The sequence below is a fragment of the Dermochelys coriacea genome, chromosome 23, assembly GCF_009764565.3.
Source record: "Dermochelys coriacea isolate rDerCor1 chromosome 23, rDerCor1.pri.v4, whole genome shotgun sequence".
Lineage (NCBI taxonomy): Eukaryota > Metazoa > Chordata > Testudines > Dermochelyidae > Dermochelys > Dermochelys coriacea.
Window position 1 is genome coordinate 975,404 of NC_050090.1, and position 13,029 is coordinate 988,432.

The following is a 13,029-nucleotide window of genomic DNA, read 5'->3' on the forward strand; positions in this document are numbered from 1 at the left end:
CCCCACCTCGCGCAGGCTGCTCTGGACAAGCGGGGGACAGAGAATCGGGCTGTCTGAACCCACCCTGGCCCTGGCCCCCCAATACACCAGCTGGCTGGGGCTGGCATGCCCGGCTGGCCCCCCAGCAGGTAAAAGTGTCGCAGCTCGGCTCGCGGGAGTGGCTCAGGACCCAGCCTTCCCGGTGCTGTGCGCCCTGCTCCGACTGGGAGCGCTCAGAGGCGTCCTGGCGACAAGGCTCAGCTCCCTGCCCGGGGCCCTGGGGGCACAAGGGAGGCTGAGTGGAACTTCACCCAGCGTCAGGGCCCGGAGAACCGGCGCTGCCCGTCCGCCGATCCGCGGCGCCCTGCCGGAGCCTGGCCCTGCTGGCGGCTCCCAAGTGACTCCTGCTGGCCCCTGGCTGCAGCTGCACCCGTTGGCGGGACGGCCGGGCTCTGGGCCCCGAGTGCGAGGGGAAGGGGTTTGAATGCTCCAGGGCCTGGCCCCGCTGCTGGGCGCTCCTGGAAACGGGACGCAGGAGCCGCAGAAGACATGAGAGTTGGTGGCTTGCCTCAGCTCTGGCAGGGGCAGGTCCCCCTTCTGCTGTCTGAACCCCCCACCCCCTTAGCCTGCAGTGAAGCTCCTGGCCAGCCCCAAGGAGCGAGACCCCAGTCATGTCCTACCTCATCCTTGGCCTGCAGCAGGAACTCGTTACCATCGCCAGTCCTGGGGGAAGCAGGTGGTGCGTTAGTGTCGTGTGGGATTGGGGGGGGTGACGTGCGAGGGGGAACGTGCAAGGGGGTGACGTGCGACGGGGTGATGTGTGAGGGGGGAGCGCTGGGCTATGGGGGGGGCTGCTTGGTAGAGGATCCCCCAAGTCAGCCCAGGGCTGGCTCCCCGGCTGATCAGGACGCCACGTGGAAGCCCAGGGGGCTGCGTGCAGGGGGTGCCCAGGGCTGGGCTCCAGGAAAGGCCCTGGATGGCGGACGACAGAGGGATGATGGTTGCTTCCCTGCGCCAGCCCCACAATCCCAACTCGCCCCCCAGCACAGAGTCCATGAGCCCCTGGGCAGCACCTGCCCACATAGCTGCTGCCCCTCGAGGGCCTGGTGTCTCTGACCTGGGGGAAGGAGGGGGGAGAGTGCCCGTTGTCTCGGGGGGGCAGGTGCACGGTGTACTCTGACCCAGGGTCGGGGCGGCTGGACTCACTTGAGCTTGAAGACGTTCTTCTTCTTCTTGTACTCGCTGGCCACCTGGCTGGTGGCCTGGTGCAGGGGGACCGGCGGCTCCCCGCCGTAGGTGCTGCCTGACGCCTGCCCCTTGGCGTCCTTATAGAAGCCCAGGTCCCCTCTGATCAGGACACAGTAAAGGTTTATCCAGGACCTACCAAAACAGAGTGAGCACAATGGAGCAGGGCAGACTGGGACCCCCCTGCCCATCCAGCCATACGGGGCAGGCCTGGGGTCATGGCCCTATGGCACCTCTGGGGGCGCTTCTGGGACCCCCAGGAAGAGACCCCTGCAGGGGAGCCCAGCTCAGCTGGCCAGGGCAGGATCCTGCCCTCCATGTTATGAGTGTTACAGACCATCTCATTGGCAGGGGACAGGGCCCAGGGGGGTTAATGGCCTCCCAGACTGACGGACCCAGGCCCCAACTTGAGAGACTGGTCAGGAAGAGATGGAAATGAGGAGCGTTGTTAGAGAGGAGGGGGCTGTGTGCTCAGGGCTTGGGAAGTCAGCAAACAAGTCATGTCTATTGCCATGCCTTTGGTTCAAAGATCAAAACAGGAATAGTAACATTTAGGAGGACACTGGAGGAAACTAGTTTTATTGTCTGTGTCTTTGAAGGTTGTGGTGACCTATATCTGAATTGTGGAATGGATAAATCATCCTGGGCTAATTGCCAGGATGTTTGGGAGAAGGGAAGTTAAGCCTGTTGTTTTCTCAGGCCAAAAGGCTGCTTGAAATGTATAAAAACCTTGGGACACGATCCTTCTTCATCTCAGATCTGCTTTGGGTTTCAAGAAGGGGAAACCCTGAGCCATAAGGATTGAGATCCCCAGTTACTGACTGGAGTCACCCTGAATATGGACAATTTCTAAAAACTTTTGGCAACTATAAACTCATCGTCTCTGCTCTGTATCTGGACCTCAAGAAATTGAACTCAAGTCTGTCTGTAAATTGATCTTTCAACCAACTCTCTTTTCTTTTTTAATAAATGTTAGTTTATTTAATAAGAATTGGCTATAAGTGTGTTTTTGGGGTAAGATCTAAGTTATCATTGACCTGGGTCTGGGGCTTGGTCCTTTGGGATCGAGAGAACCTTTTTTCTTTTACTGGGGTATTGGTTTTCATAACCCTTTGTTCCCATAACAAGTGGCACTGGTGGAGATACTGGGAAACTGGAGTGTCTGAGGGAATTGCTTGTGTGACTTGTGGTTAGCCAGTGGGGTGAGACCAAAGTCCTCTCTGGCTGGCTGGCTGGTTTGGTTTGCCTTCGAAGTGGAGAAACCCCAGTCTTGGGCTGTAACTGCCCTGCTCTAAGCAATTTGTCCTGAATTGACAGGTTTCAGAGTAGCAGCCGTGTTAGTCTGTATTCGCAAAAAGAAAAGGAGTACTTGTGGCACCTTAGAGACTAACAAATTTATTAGAGCATAAGCTTTCGTGAGCTACAGCTCACTTCATCGGATGCATTCGATGAAGTGAGCTGTAGCTCACGAAAGCTTATGCTCTAATAAATTTGTTAGTCTCTAAGGTGCCACAAGTACTCCTTTTCTTTTTGTCCTGAATTGATACTCTCAATTGTGTCCCACCAGAGGCAGCATCGTTACGTTATTATAGCTTGTATTACAAGAACTGCAACGAGACTGAGGTGAGCAACAGCCCAGATCGGGGCCGCATCGGGCCAGGCGCCGCCCAGACCCCGGCCGAGATCGGGGCCCTGTCGCGCCGGGTGCTGCCCAGATCCCAGGGAGTCAGTGACGGAGCTGGGAGCTGAACCCCAAACTCCGGAGTCCCAGCCTGGTGCCTGCCCTGCTGGTGGGGGGGCTGCTCAGTAATGGCCAGGGCAGGGGACCAGCTCCCCTCCCCCGATCTTCCCCCACAGCCCCAGCCCGCTGGGCCCCCCGCTCGCGGCCCCGGCCCCTCACCTGTTGGAGGCCTTCTTGTTGGGCCCCTCCAGCTCGTGCTTGCGGGCGAGGAAGCCTTCCAGGTGGGCGGTGTGGGTGGGGGGCGGGGGGGGCGGGGCGCTGCTCTGGGCCGGTGCCGAGCGGGACCTGCGGCTCTCCCCCGGGGGCTGGCTGGGGTCCCTGGGCCGCAGCCTCCTCCTTGGTTTGGGCCTGTCACGGGCCCGCGGCCGCTCCGGGCGCGGCGTCCGCTCAGGCAGCAGGTCGAGGCTGTTGGGCAGGCGGGTGGGGGAGTCCCGGGGCTGGCGGGGCACAGAGCGAGCGTCAGGTTGGGGCTGGAGCCTGGATGGGCAGAGCTCCCGCCCCCCAGGAGACAGGCTCTGGCCCTGATCCCAGGTCCCCTTGTGCCATGGGCAGGGGGCCCAGGAGACGCTACGCCCCCCTCGCAGCCCCCTGGGGCAGCTCTAGCTTACGCCCTGGCCCCTGAGTGACGCCTGGGGCCAGGGCGGTGGCCACTCTCCCGAGACGGGGTGTCGGGGACCCCTGCTCCCTTCTGAACCTGGCTGCAGGGGCTTTCCCCTCAATGGGCAGGAGCAGACAAGGCAGCGGGCAGTTGAGCAGGCACGAAGGGGTTAACCCAGCTCTGCAGACCCGGGGCCAGATCCCCGGCTGGCGTAAACGAGCCATCGTCCCACCGGACACCGCGGGAGGCACTTACCGGGGCTGGCACCTGCGCAGTTGACTCCTTCTCCTGCAGCTGCTCCACAATATCCGCCAGGGTGGTTTTGCTGCCAGCGAGGAGAGAGGGTGAGACGCGCGGCGGTGTCAGGCTCTGGGAAAGGGGGTCACGCCAGCCCAGGGAGGGGTCCAGACAGAGCTGGGATGGGTGGAGCGTGCTCAGCATGCAGGGGCCATGCAGACAGGTGTCCCGCGCTGGGGGTGAGACTCACTCCCTAGCACCCTATCCCCCTCCTCGCACATCCCTGAGCCGTGCTCATCTCCCTCCTCTTGAGTACACGGCTACAGATTGAAACTGGTTGTTCGGCGCTGGGGTTTGTAGGTTTGGGCGCTGACGGGGCGTGCAGGGAGGGCGACCGGTTCTGCTGCTGACCAGATGCTCTGGTGCAGCTGGAGCGTTGGATGCCAGCATGGCCAGGTCTGCCCGCCAGACGCTCCCTGGGAATGACAGAACTTACAGAGGGCAGCAGCTGGGACCCCGGAGATCAGGGACCACTGCACTGTGGAGCAGGGGGAGCACTTGGCTGGCAGAGACCAGCCTGGGTTTGATCCCTCCCCGCCAGAGGCAGAGAAGCTGCACAAGGAGTTTGCTGCTTGGCAGCTGAGGCAGAAATCAGCTGTCGGCCCGACACAGATCACACCACTGGGCAGAACGGGTGGGACGCTGCGTGGGCCCAGCTGAGCAACGTCAAAAGCCCTCATGGTCATCTCAGGTTCCCAGGGGAGCCAGGCCTGGCTCAGTTAGACCCCGCTTCCAGGCCGAACAGGGGGCACTCAGTCTTGTTCAAAAGCATGAGACTAGCCTCTGACTGGGAGGCCGCTGGCCTCACTTAGCCAAGGGACACTGGCAAATCCTGAGCCACGGTTCAAGTCTGAGCCACGAAGAGAAGTTACGAGAACAGCCCAGGGGGCCGCAGGGCAAGAGAACAAAGCCCAAGCACAAAACGTGAAACCAAGTTGGATATTGACAGGAATGTGGACTCGATCCTTTATCCCTGGTCTGTTCGAGTTGGACGAATTCAATTCTAGGCAATTGAATTACTTTATTTTTACATCCATTTGCTGCATCGTTTGGTGGGATTGATTTTAATTATTTACATTTAATTCATTGATTTGTTTCGGAATCAGATCATTTCAGTTTGCTGTAAATGCAGCGTGCGCAATCCCCCAGCCCCCGGCTCGTGTTTGCACCGTCACTATGACAAAGCGAGATGCAAAAGAAACGCAGGGTTGTAGTGAGAAACCAGCTTGCTTTTTGGTTCGGTTTCTATAAAACCAGGTTACGTTTGAATCTCTCTGCCGTTCTGGCTGCTGGCCAAGCGCCTAACCCGGGGTTACTAACACCAGGCCTCGGGGATCCCCAGCTGGGCCAGGGGTTTTGTCCCCCCACCCCGGTTCGCACTCTTCCCGGGCCCCAGGACAGTGAACATTTTTCATGGGGCACAGTTCACAACAACTGTGACATGCTGGCTGGATCAAAACACCCTGGACTACAGGGGTGTCCGCCCAGGCCCAACCGGCAAAGTGTGAGGCTAAACCTCTCCCCTGGGAAGTCATTCCCTGGGGTGCCAGGGGTCCAGAGACACCAGCGGAGGCCTCCCCGGGTGTGCAGCATGGCACTCACCCGCCTCCTTTGGGCTCGTGCCGGGGCGTCTCCTGCTCGCTGGACTCCTGCCGCTCCAGCCGCCGCTCGTGCCGCTCCCGGCGCCTCTCCAGCTGCTCGTGCCGGGGCGTCTCCAGCTCGCTGGACTCCTGCCGCTCCAGCTGCCGTTCCCGGCGCTCCCGGCGCCTCTCCGGCTGCTCGTGCCGGGGCGTCTCCAGCTCGCTGGACTCCTGCCGCTCCAGCTGCCATTCCCGGCGCTCCCGGCGCCTCTCCGGCTGCTCGTGCCGGGGCGTCTCCTGCTCGCTGGGCTCCGGCTGCGTCTCGGCCTGGCTGACCTGGCCCGGCTCTGCCAGCCCCGCGCCTGCCACGGGCACTTGCAGGTGCTGGCTCGGCTTGGCCTCTAGCCTCTCCTCAGCTGCTGCTTTCGCCTCCCTCAGCCTCTCGGCGCTGGTGGCCAGGCCCTCCTGCACGCGGTCGAGCCGGGGCTGCAGCTGCTCCGGCTTCATCTCCTGCCACACGTAGGCCACCTTGAGCTCCAGCGCCTTGGCGGGCTCGCCCGGGCCCCCACTGGGCAGGGCTGGAGCCTGGGGCTGGCCCCACAGCAGGTCCTGATGCTCCAGCTTTGCCTCGGCCTGGCGCAGCAGCGAGGGGCCCTTGGGGCCTGGCTCGCTGGGCTCCCCCAAGAACTTGCGGCCCAGGAGTGGCGTGGCCGGCTGCTTGCTCTGCTCGGCCTTCAGCTTCTCTAGCTGCAGGGAAAACGGGCTCTGGTTAAAGCCCAGGGCTGGGTGCCAGGACTCCTGGGTTCTCTCCCCAGCTCTGGGAGGGGAGTGGGGTCTAGTGGTTAGAGTGGGGAGGAGGGGCTGACCCCAGGACTCCTGGGTTCTCTCCCCAGCTCTGGAAGGGGAACAGGAGCTAGTAGTTAGAACAGGGGGGGATCGGAGCCAGGACTCCTGGGTTCCATTTCCAGCCAGCAAGATGGAGAAATTCCTTGCCCCATATGGTGTCGATCAGGGCGTGGCTGGGGGCGGACTGGGGGCGTGGCCAGGATCCCCTATGCTGTGACTGTTCCCTGCCCCCTGGGGCTCATGGGGGGTGGATCGGGGGGTGGCCAGGGCAGATCAGGGGCATGGCCAGGCCCCCTGCATTGTGACTGCTTGCTGCCCCTGGGGCCCATGGATGGCGGATCGGGGGCGTGGCCGGGGCAGATCAGAGCGTGGCCAGGCCCCTGTGCTGTGGCTGCTCCCTGCCCCCAGGGCCCATGGGGGGGCAGATTCAGGGCATGACCAGGGTCGGATTGGGGGCGTGGACAGGGGCGTGGCCGGGGTGGTGGCTGGGGAGCGTGGCCAGGCTCCTGTGCTGTGGCTGTTCCCTGCCCCCAGGGCCCAGAAGGGCGGATCAGGGGCGTGGCTGGGGGCATGGCTACACCCCTGCGCTGTGGCTGTTCCCTGCCCCCAGGGCCTGGGGGGGGAGGGGCCTGCCCCACCCGTACCGTGGTGAGGCGCCGCAGGGAGCTGAATCTCTCCTCCCAGGAGGAGGCCGCCTTGCGAAAGGCCTCGTGGCGCCGGATCAGCTGCTCCACCTCGTCCACGCTGCTGCCCAGGTCGTGGCTCTTCAGCAGGGGCTCCTGGGCCGTGAGCCAGGCGTCGGCCACCACGGCCTCCTGCGCAAACTGGTGCACTTCCAGCACTGGGGAGAGTGGGGAGAGGGGGGTGAGCACATGGCCCCTCCGCACACCCTTCCTCCCCATCTCTCCCCTCGGGGGGGTCTGTCCGGGGGCTCCACATACCACCACCAATGGCAGGAGCCGCACCGTCAGGGGGTGCCGGTCTCCACGTGCCCGTCCACAGATGGGCCACTCGCCCAGGGCACACGGCAACTAAGAGCCGAGGAGAGAACCCAGGAGTCCTGGCTCCCCTCCCTCCCCCTCTCTGACCACCAGACCCCACTCCCCTCCCGGAGCTGGGGAGAGAACCCAGGAGTCCTGGCTCCGAGCCCCCGCTGCTCTAACTACTAGCCCCCATTCCCTGCCCAGAGCCAGGATAGAACCCAGGCATCCTGGCTCCCAGCTGCCCCCGCCCCGGCTGGAAGCACTTGCCCACAGGTTCATTAGAGGATCCGTCCCAGCCTGGGGGGAGGTGCCTTGCACTCACTCTGCTGCAGCCACTCCCAGTGCTTGTCCCACTTCTCAGTCAGCTCCTTCTTCTTGGCCATCAGCTTCTCCAGCTGGCCCTTGATCTGCAAAGAGATGCGTGTGTCTGCCAGGGGCCTGTGCACCCCATATCCTGGCCCCCGGTGGTGCTGGCCTCTCATGCTGTGCAGGGGCCTGGGTACCACCAGGCTGGGGAAATCCAGAGCGCGAGGGGTCCAGCCCAGGGGTTGTGCCCCACTGCAGGAGGGGGCGCGAATGCATACCGCGGAGCTCTGACTCTCTTGCTGAATGGGGGGGGGCTCGATCAATGAGCCAGACGGGGCTGACAGAGCTGCAGAGACAGGCCCAAGTGGGGACGGTGTGACGGATATCGGGGACCTGCAGGACTGGCTAGGCAGATCTGGGCACAACCCTACAGTCCCCGACTTCTCGCCTGCTGTACGAAGGGGGAAGGGTATGGATGGACAGCCAGCCTCGGGGCTGGATGGAAGGGCAAGGATCTGTACACAGAGGGCAGGGGGCCTGGATGGGGACAGACAGAGTTCTCCCCATGCTGCTCCGGGGCCCGTCAGTGCCTGCTCTCGGGGTGCTCAGTCCCCACCAGCAGATCACTCGGAGCAGGTGGGGACCAGCAGGCCGAGAGTCCGGGGCAGGCAGCCACTGGGCCAGATCCCAGATGGTGCAAACAGGCCCAGCCCCAGGGAAGCCGTCAGAGTGATGCCCAGCCGTGCCCTGGCCCGGGACTGCCCCAGAGTCGTGCAGCCTGTGACCAAGTGGGGATTTTCCCTTGTTATGTTGTATGCGAGTCTTACTGTTTTGCATAAAAGCTGTGTGTGCCTCAGTTTCCCTGTGTACTGCACCAGTGTCTAGATGGTGGGAATAAGCGTGTGACTTTTGTGAGGGCTGCTCCAGCTGCCTGCAGGGACAGTTCTGGCCGCCCCTTCCTCACCTGAGACCCAGGAGGTGGATGCGATCAGGTGACTCTGGCCTGGGAAGTGAGACAAAGGCTGAAGGAGGAGCAATGGCAGGGCAGGGCGGGGCCAGGCAGCTGGAAGCGAGTTGGTCTCCCCAGGCTTTGGGGGCAGAGGGAGGGCAGAGCCCTGGCTCTGGGCTCCCCTCCCCACAAGGTGGAGATGGCTAAAACTGACTGATTTCTGTGCTAACAAGTTCTGCCCTATGCTGTGCTCCGGTCAACTCATAAACCTTCTGTTTTCCCAGCTGGCCAAGAGTCCTGTCTGACTGCGGCTTTGGGGGGCAGGGCCTCTGGCCCCCCCAGGACCCAGCCTGGGCGGACTCGCTGCGGGAAGCGCACGGAGGGGCAGGGGAGGCTGGAGGCTCTGAGGTCAGACCCAGGAAGTGGAAACCGGGGATGCATCTTGCCCTGGAGACAGTCTGTCCCCAGCCCCCTCACCCCGTCCCCCAGCCCCGCCCCGCAGGGGCAGACCACCAGTATCGGTGTTACCTCCTCGGCTGCGGGGCTTCTGTTGAGCACCAGGGTCTTGCCCAGCTCCATGCAGGCTGCGATGCTCTGGCTTCGGGCGTCGATCTCGTTCTTCAGGCCCTGGTGATAGTTCATCAGCACCTCCACTGAGGACACGTCCCTGGGGGTAGATGGAGCAGGCCTGGCTACCGGGGAGGAGCGGGGCCGGGCAGAGGAGCCCCCAGAGCGGCCGCGTGGACTCCAGGGCCCCGACCCTGCCCTCGGATCCGCACCAAGGGGATTCCCCAGCCAGCCCCGTCCCCACTGGGTCCTCCCCAGGGTGCCAGGCCTGGACAAACCTCCTCACTTCCTCAAGCACCCAGAGGGGAGAGTCCGGATCCCGGGTTCTCTGCCCCCTTCCTGCCTCCGGGACCTCCACCACGGCATCCGGCGTGGTCCCACACAGGGCGACCGCTCATTGGAAGGGCCAGGGCACGGGGAGGGGGGGTGAGGAGCCTGTACTGGTGACAGTGAGAGGGCAGGCTGGCTGCTGCAGGACGGAGGGATGGAGCGAGGGATGGAGGGATGCTGCAGGACAGGGGGATGGAGCGAGGGATGCTGCAGGACGGAGAGATGGAGCAAGGGATGGAGGAATGGAGCGAAGGATGCTGCAGGATGGAGGGAGGGAGCGAGGGATGCTGCAGGATGGAGAGATGGAGCGAGGGATGGAGGAATGGAGCGAGGGATGCTGCAGGACGGAGCGATGGAGCGAGGGATGCTGCAGAAGGCTGTCTGGCTGCCTGGCTACCGCAGGCCAAGGGCTGAGCCGCATGGAGCTGTCTGAGGGTCCCAAGGCCAAGACCCGGTGGCCTTGTACCTGGGCTTCTCGCTGGTGCCAATCTGGCAGATGACGCCTTCCATCCAGGAGATGACGTCGCGCACCATGCTGGTGAAATGCATCTTGTCCGTGGTGGTGGTGATCTGCAGCCGGCACGCCTCGCATGAGCTCAGCAGCTCCTTCCACGCCCGCATCACATCCTGCTCCTTGGTGACGATGGCATCAGCGTTCTCCCCAGCGTACACTGTCCGCAGCTGGGCCGCCCCCTCCTGCAGCTGCCGCACCTGCTGGGGCACGGGGGCTGAGCAGAGCGGCCCGGGGGCTGTGCACTGGGCACGAGGATCACTGCACCTGGCACTGCAATGCAGCTGCTTCTGGGGTGGGGCGCGGGGGCTGGTTACACAGGGCTCTGTGGCTGGGGGATGAGAGGCGTCCTCTCTGGGGTGGGGCGTGGGGGCTGGTTATCCCCCCAAAGGCCCCTTCCCTCCCTCGCCCCCTCACCTGGCTCACCAGCACCTGCACATCGTGCTCGAAGGAGCTGAGCACCCGCTGCAGGGCCCCGGCGGAGCTGCGGGACTCGCGGGCCGCCACCTCTGGCAGCCGCTGCTGCTTCTCCTCGATCTGGGCCAGCAGGTCCTTGCAGTGGCTGAAGAACTTGTGCAGCTCATGGGAGGCGGCCAGCATCTGGGCCCGCGTCTCCATCAGCTCCAGCAGGTCGGCCCAGGCCTCATTCAGCCCGTCCTTCCACTCCGCGATGGTGGCCGCGTCCACGTGCCCGTAGTCGATCAGCTCATCCACCATCTGGTTCACGGCCGAGAGCCGCTCGTTCCCCACGCTGCCCGTCTCGCTGGCGAACTCCGTGAACTTCTCCTGCAGCAGCTGGGGGGCGGGATGCAGGGGGTGAGCGCATGATACACGGACCAGGGCCCGGAGACCATGGCGGGGGCCTGGAGCGTGGCCCGGAGCCCGCAGGGCGGCACACAGCGTGAGGGCTATGGCACAGAAACCAGCCCCTGGCCTAGGGCCCAGCCCTGGGAGCCCAGCCGGGGGAGGTGAAGAGCAGCACGGAGACCATGGGACAGGACGCGGCAGGGACCCAGCACCCAGCCTGGCACAGAGAACCCAGCCCCAGGGACATGTGGCCCAGTCGGCCCAGTCTGGAGTGCGTCAGCCCTGGGGCCCGGGGGGCATGTGTCATGGGGTCGCCCAGGGCAGGACACAGGGGGACGTGTGCCCTGAGGGCGCTGGGGGGCGTGTGCCCTTGGGGCTCTGGGGCAGGGGCTGTATTCACTGGGGGGAGGGTGCCCTGGGGGCGATGGGGGGGTGTGCCCTGGGGGCGCTGGGGCACGGGCCGTGTACCCTGGGAGTGCTGGGGCAGGGGGACGTGTGCCCTGGGGGGAAGGGTGTCCTGGGGGTCTGGGGGGCGTGTACCCTGGGGGCGCTGGGGCAGGGGGACGTGTGCCTTGGGGCTGCGGGGGTCGATGGGGGGGGTGTGCCCTGGGGGCGCTGGGGCAGGGGGACGTGTGCCTTGGGGCTGCGGGGGTCGATGGGGGGGGTGTGCCCTGGGGGCGCTGGGGGCATGTGCCCTGGGGGGAAGGGTGTCCTGGGGGTGCTGGGGGGCGTGTACCCTGGGGGCGCTGGGGCAGCGGGACGTGTGCCCTGGGGGGGGTGTGCCCTGAGGCTGCCGAGGGGTGTGTGCCCTGGGGGGGCAGGGGCACAGGGCACAGCGTGGCCCCGACCGCGCTGTCCCCAGCGCCCGCCCGTGGGGCGCCTCACTCACCGTGACGTGCTCGAAGTCCTGGCCCAGCTCCGGCGACCCGGCCACCACCTCCTTCTCGGCGATCCAGTGCTCCAAGTCGTCCACCTCGCGGCTGAGCTGGCAGAGCCAGTACTGCTGCTCCAGCCTGGCCTTGCGCTCGTCCGCCAGGTCCTTCAGAGACACGTAGAGCCGGTCAGCCTGAGACTGCCGCCTACTTATCTGTTCGCTGGGCAAGGACACACCCTGGTCAGTGCAGAGAACCGCGCCCGGCGAGATGGGGTAAGGGGCGGCGAGGGCGGGCGAGCGGGCGGGCAAGTGGGGCGGGGCGGCTCCCACCTACCTGTCGGGGTGGCCCAGCTCCAGCAGGGCTCGGCACTGGCGGGACAGCTGGGCAATGGTCTCCTCGTAGTTCTCAATGGTCTGCTCCAGCAGCAGGTGCTTCTTCAGCAGCTGCAGGGTGCTCTGCTCGTCCTGCGGGCGGGGAAAGGCAGCTGGTGTCAGCGGGGGGATCGCTTAGGGGTGGGCGAGGGGGTAACCTGGCCACCCTGCCAGGCCGCTCCCAGCCATCGGCTCCCGCTCCTGGGGCTCCAAACAGCCCAGGGCAGAGCGCCCCCTGCCGAGCCCCCCGCCCTGCTCCCTGCCCCATGGCACCCCCTAGTGCCGCCCTGGGGCCAGCCCTGCCTGCTGGGGGAGAGCGCCCCCTGCCGAGCCCCCCGTCCTGCTCCCTGCCCCACGGCACCCCCTAGTGCCGCCCTGGGGCCAGCCCTGCCTGCTGGGGGAGAGCGCCCCCTGCCGAGCCCCCCGTCCTGCTCCCTGCCCCACGGCACCCCCTAGTGCCGCCCTGGGGCCAGCCCTGCCTGCTGGGGGAGAGCGCCCCCTGCCGAGCCCCCCGTCCTGCTCCCTGCCCCACGGCACCCCCTAGTGCCGCCCTGGGGCCAGCCCTGCCTGCTGGGGGAGAGCGCCCCCTGCCGAGCCCCCCGTCCTGCTCCCTGCCCCACGGCACCCCCTAGTGCCGCCCTGGGGCCAGCCCTGCCTGCTGGGGGAGAGCGCCCCTGCCGAGCCCCCCGTCCTGCTCCCTGCCCCATGGCACCCCCTAGTGCCGCCCTGGGGCCAGCCCTGCCTGCTGGGGGAGAGCGCCCCCCTGCCGAGCCCCCCCCTGCTCCCTGCCCCACGGCACCCCCTAGTGCCGCCCTGGGGCCAGCCCGACCGGCTGGGGGAGAGCGCCCCCTGCCGAGCCCCCCGTCCTGCTCCCTGCCCCACGGCACCCCCTAGTGCCGCCCTGGGGCCAGCCCTACCTGCTGGGGGAGAGCGCCCCCTGCCGAGCCCCCCGTCCTGCTCCCTGCCCCACGGCACCCCCTAGTGCCGCCCTGGGGCCAGCCCTACCTGCTGGGGGAGAGCGCCCCCTGCCGAGCCCCCCGCCCT

General features: G+C 65.5%; 1 protein-coding gene across 1 annotated transcript in view; it reads right to left on the bottom strand.

Annotated features, from left to right (window-relative positions):
* Positions 1-13,029, bottom strand: part of SPTBN4 (spectrin beta, non-erythrocytic 4) — a 65,486-nt gene that overhangs the window by 2,474 nt on the left and 49,983 nt on the right. Inside the window, exons 24-35 of the mRNA XM_038382103.2 lie at positions 11,948-12,078; positions 11,629-11,833; positions 10,350-10,727; positions 9,888-10,132; positions 9,053-9,191; positions 7,592-7,676; positions 6,931-7,127; positions 5,463-6,187; positions 3,819-3,888; positions 3,125-3,402; positions 1,186-1,359; positions 660-702 (exon numbers count right to left, since the gene is read on the bottom strand). Coding sequence (XP_038238031.1) covers positions 660-702; positions 1,186-1,359; positions 3,125-3,402; positions 3,819-3,888; positions 5,463-6,187; positions 6,931-7,127; positions 7,592-7,676; positions 9,053-9,191; positions 9,888-10,132; positions 10,350-10,727; positions 11,629-11,833; positions 11,948-12,078 — 2,670 coding nt within the window. The remainder of the gene's footprint in view (positions 1-659; positions 703-1,185; positions 1,360-3,124; positions 3,403-3,818; positions 3,889-5,462; positions 6,188-6,930; positions 7,128-7,591; positions 7,677-9,052; positions 9,192-9,887; positions 10,133-10,349; positions 10,728-11,628; positions 11,834-11,947; positions 12,079-13,029) is intronic.